Here is a 4,769-nt window from a genome sequence, read left to right on the forward strand (position 1 = left end):
CACACACACTGTCGTTCCTGCTTGTTGTGGGTGTGTGTGTGTGGCTATGCGTGTGTCATGTGTGTTGCTGATGTGTGTGAGAGAGAGAGGAGAGAGGCTGCTATCGGAATTGAGAGACGGATGAGAAGTTGAAGGATGGGAAATAGAGAGAAGAGAAGCAGAAAAAAGGAGTTGTGCGTGTGTGGTGATATTTGATTGATAAAATATTCACTTTCGCTCCAGCACTTCGCGCGACGGATTCCCCCGATGCCCATAGTGGTAGCTGATGTCGTAACCTGTTGATGGACTGTGTGTGTGTGTTGTGTCTGTGTGTCAGAAAGAGCGAGAGGAGGTGTTGTGTGCTGTGCCTCTGCGAATTGGTGCGCTGTGCGCTCCGTGTGTGTGTGTGTGTGTGTTGCTGTGCGCTGTGTCGCGTGCGTGCGTGCGTGATCCTGGCGCCGTGTTGGCCGTGTGTGCCATGTCTGATCGTGAGATAGACGAGAAGGGCGGAGTGTTGTGTGTGTGTGTGACTGCGTGTGCGCTGTCCCACCACGTGTGGCTTCGCCGCGAATGGCGCTGTGGATTGTGTGTGCGTCGTTGTGTGCCTGCGTTGCGATGCATGCAACGTTGCTTCCTGGCCTCGATGTGTGCATGCTGCGTGCGTTGCGTGGCTGCGTAGCTCGGCGTGTGCTGTCGTAGCGTAGCCTGTGCGCTGCGTGCGTCGGGCAGATAGAATTTACCTTCGGCACCAGTGCCCGTGCGTGGTGCTGTGTGACGTGCCGTCTTGTTGTGTGTGTGTTGGGTGTGTGTGTGTGTGCTGTGTGTGTGTAAGTTGAACGCGTAGCCCACTGCGTATTATTTTCCTGAAAATGTCATTTTTTACACCTTGAACATGATAACTTTCGGTCTTATTCGGTGAATCGCTTCCCCGGATCTCGAGCTTAGGTCGATGTAAACCTCGCTCCCGAAAGCAGCCAACCGCATTCAAACGACTTGAATTCTTGAGTCGGCAGACGCAACAGATCCGCGATGCATTACGAAGACACCATAAATTCTGCATCGCAAGGCTCTCTTGCAACTCACGTGTGGAAGGTTCGGTATTCAAAATCTATGCGACAAGGCCGATGCGTATAAAATGGCAATAGCTTCGATGCACTACATATGAATTTCTTTTGTTTTACAGCGGCCATTGCCGAAGTTGCAACATAAGAGAGGATGAACCCTGCATGCTCAGATACGTAGTTGCTCTGTAGATGAGATCTGAACCAGCAAGCATCATCAGCGGACAAACCAGGTATGATTCTCATACTAATTACTAATTAGGCTAGGTTACGCTGATATGTACACACGAGCATCACTCACCGCGACAGGCAGGTATGTTCTATCGTCATACTTCTACTATAGGGCTACGGTTGACGCTTTATGTACCACCGCGAAATCCAGTCACGGACATGTTTAAGCCAGTTGTTTCTCAGTCTGTTTCCCATATATAGTGTCATTTACTGGATATACAATGTTAACACGAGCAGTCCACAAATTATACACAATACAATTTCGCCAGCTGCCTACGTGCTTAGAGCTGAAGGTCAAACGGTTCCTGAGTTATCGTTGACCGAAACCAAATGTTGACGGACGGACGGACGGACGGACGGACGGACGTACGACGACCCATGGCAATAGCTCAACTTGACGATGTCAAGCTGAGCTAAAAACTGACATATAATTCACACATGGTACAATGAGACGACGGATTCTAGTTCAATGCCAGCAACCAGGCATGCTTAGCTGCAGACAGATTACTTTCAATCCACTTACTTATAGTACTTTCAGACTATGGTCAGGCCCTAACAAGTGAAGGGCATCTATAGAGATATAAAACGTGTAAAATCGACCAAGCTCATTTTTAATACTGCATCACATTAGGGGCTTCACGTGATCACCGATCGTAACCATTGTTACCAAAGACCACATACAATATAAAGTCTGTGTACAATATAGAAGACTGTGTACGGTCTTTGTTGTCACGAACTCAAACCTCTATCTTACAATTTATCGTTACACTCACGTGTTAGTGAGGTAAACGCCTCATTTTCCATCGATTTGTTATTTTTATATATAATAACTAAAATTGCATGCACCATAAGAAGCAGTACCACAGTCAGAGTACACTACAAGAGGTCAGTACAGATCTACAAACAAACGGCATTACGAATATTACGCTCCATAAATAAACGGATAAATACGCTGTAAAATCTTCTACCTGAACTGAAATCGTACTAATACTGCTATAAAGGAGTGTTGTTCCAAACCAACTAACGCATGCATTAACAACAGTTTCATTGTTTTCTCTAAATGACTAGAAAGGCAGCAGATGCTATGCATAATCACATAACACTATTCACCAACTGGTTCACGGGTTCATATACGCAAGTACTTATATTATACACGATCACTATGTAAATTTTGGCACTAACGAGCAAACGATTACAGCATTAGATCGCTCCGAGATAGCAGCAGAGTTCAATCTCTTCGTAGCCTGACCCCAAACGTCCCTGTGGCTACATCAAAGGTTGAATCTTAAGAACCTACGGAGAAATATATCCCCCTCTCATGATATCTGGGACATCTCTACGTGAGTTTCAGCATGCTCTTCATCTTGGACACGTTACTCGTCTCCAGCAGTGCGCCGTGCACACAGGCGTCCCCACGCTGTATGTAGTCCTCACAGAAGCCCTCCGCACTCGGCTCCAACATGCACTCAGCATCCATCAGCATCTCTCCATCCGATCTTCCCACTGCCGTGTTGCCAATTGCCTGATCTTTCCGATTGCTTTCATTGAGAAGTTTCACTGTGTTCACTCGCCTGATGAGTATTTCTGATCCTCCGTTAGCATGTCGCTCCTGCGACTGCTCGGAATAACCATCATCAACGATCATCACCGTCGTCATGGTGACGTGCTGCTTTGGGGCAAAGCCATCCTGTCGACTCTCGGCCGCGTCGTGGTTCGCCTTGCCATGGTGCGGGGGATGTCCGGCATCCGTTGCCTCGGCGACCATCGCCACACACCACGGCTTCTTCTCGGATTGTGACGGTGGGTCCTTACTGCCAGTGGCCACTTCCACATCGTCGGTGTCATCGGGCTCGTGTGCACCACTGCCACGTCCATTGCCGCCACTGTGAAGTGCCTTCGCCTCAACCGTGGGTTGGTCACAGGCCTTCACTCCTGCCTCGTCGACTCCAAGGATCGCATCCATCTGATTTCTCCATTCACTCAATTTTTCAGGAGTGTTCTGCGGCGTGAAAGTCTTGGGGTCGTTGAATTGAGGAGTAACCCTCAGGGCGACGACCGTCTCCGGGCCCCTGCCGTCCTCTATGGCATCCCAGCAAGCCTGGAAGGCTGGACCTTTCATGGCTTCCCACTCACGATGAATCTACAGGAATACACGCAGTGTTTTAGTGTATTACGAGCACATGACGAGAAAATGATGTTGGAGATAGTATGAATCAATAAAGGTTGAGAACAGCGCTTGCTACACGACACTAGTAGGCCACTTTTGTGAAATACGGCCCTAATTATTTAAAACACCACTAATGTAGGACTAAAGTAAGCTGATGCAGCTCCAAGTTGTATTTTACTCAGATGGCTTCAACATGTGCAGACACTACAAATAATAACACATATTTCTATGTAGAGTGTAAAATGGTGATTTATACATCGAATTTGCATATGCTCCGTCTACCTGAGTGAATATGCTGTTAGTGATGGAGTAACTAGGGCTGGGTTGAACAGGGACAGGCATCCTCAGTGTGGTGCTCAGTGGGTCCATCACATAACCTGCAAACAATTAACATATCCTTACACTTTCAAACCTTTATTTGCAATATTATTTAACCTATTCGCTATTAAACAGAAATAGTAGGTAGGTAGTAACATTATATTACCTTCTTATTTAATTATAGAATAGATACTGCAAAAGATTCTTTGTCAGTATTGAAAAAACCATGTGTAGATGTATTGGATAGGCCGGTTTTATATCTTTGCAACCGGAACTACTGTCAAAACTGAAAAGCTTTAATGCTTCAAAATTGTCACCCAAAAAAGCAAGAAACAAGAAATGCTTTACAATAAGTTCCCTGTGCCCTATGTTCATAACAGTCAGAACAAGACTTATATTAATGAATTACTTGGTTAATGAGTAGGAACCGGAATTTACATTCCATGTTTATTAACAAGTTCAAAAATAACTGCACCCTTCACGTTCCTTAACAAGCCAGAAGACGACTGCATGTACACGACTTCACTAACAAGTTAGAAGAATACAGCACGTTCCAGGTCCATTAACAAATTTGCATGTCACTACGTTCGACTTGCATTATCAAGTCGGACCAAAATTGCACGTTCCACGCTCATTAACAAGTGAGAACATCGCTATGTTCCTGCGGCCACGCATCACGATCGACGCACCGTTCTTGTCGAGTGGCATCTGTCTCCTCAGCTCGTCCTTCGCGACAGTCTTGCTCGCCTCCTGCTCCCAGCGTGAGCGCAGCGCATTCACGTGGCCGGTCATCGGCGGCACGACACCCGGGTACGCGCCGCACACATCTGTCACTGCTACTGCCGTCGCCTCGCCCTGCAGCGTGAACACGCTCGCGATGCTGTTAGACAGCAGGGCCACAGCCTGCGACTCCCTTGCCTCAGTGAGACTGGTGAGTGAGAACGTAAAGTGACCATTAACTATGCGATCAACCATTGGAAGTTAAAGTAATGATAAGGAAAGTGTTTAAAGTA

General features: G+C 46.9%; 1 protein-coding gene across 4 annotated transcripts in view; it reads right to left on the reverse strand.

The window, feature by feature from the left end:
- Positions 1-1,623: 1,623 nt before the first annotated feature.
- The window catches only part of LOC106821250 (serine/threonine-protein kinase TNNI3K-like), a 25,536-nt gene continuing 22,390 nt past the window's right edge, over positions 1,624-4,769 (reverse strand). For all 4 annotated transcript variants that reach the window (XM_014825971.1, XM_014825969.1, XM_014825970.1 and 1 more), the window contains 3 exons: positions 4,446-4,684; positions 3,721-3,815; positions 1,624-3,411 (listed from right to left, as the gene is read on the reverse strand). In XM_014825971.1, the coding sequence (XP_014681457.1) occupies positions 2,608-3,411; positions 3,721-3,815; positions 4,446-4,684 (1,138 nt within the window). In that variant the 3' untranslated portion in view covers positions 1,624-2,607. The remainder of the gene's footprint in view (positions 3,412-3,720; positions 3,816-4,445; positions 4,685-4,769) is intronic.

Source organism: Priapulus caudatus, unplaced genomic scaffold, assembly GCF_000485595.1.
Source record: "Priapulus caudatus unplaced genomic scaffold, Priapulus_caudatus-5.0.1 Scaffold65, whole genome shotgun sequence".
Taxonomy (NCBI): domain Eukaryota; kingdom Metazoa; phylum Priapulida; class Priapulimorpha; order Priapulimorphida; family Priapulidae; genus Priapulus; species Priapulus caudatus.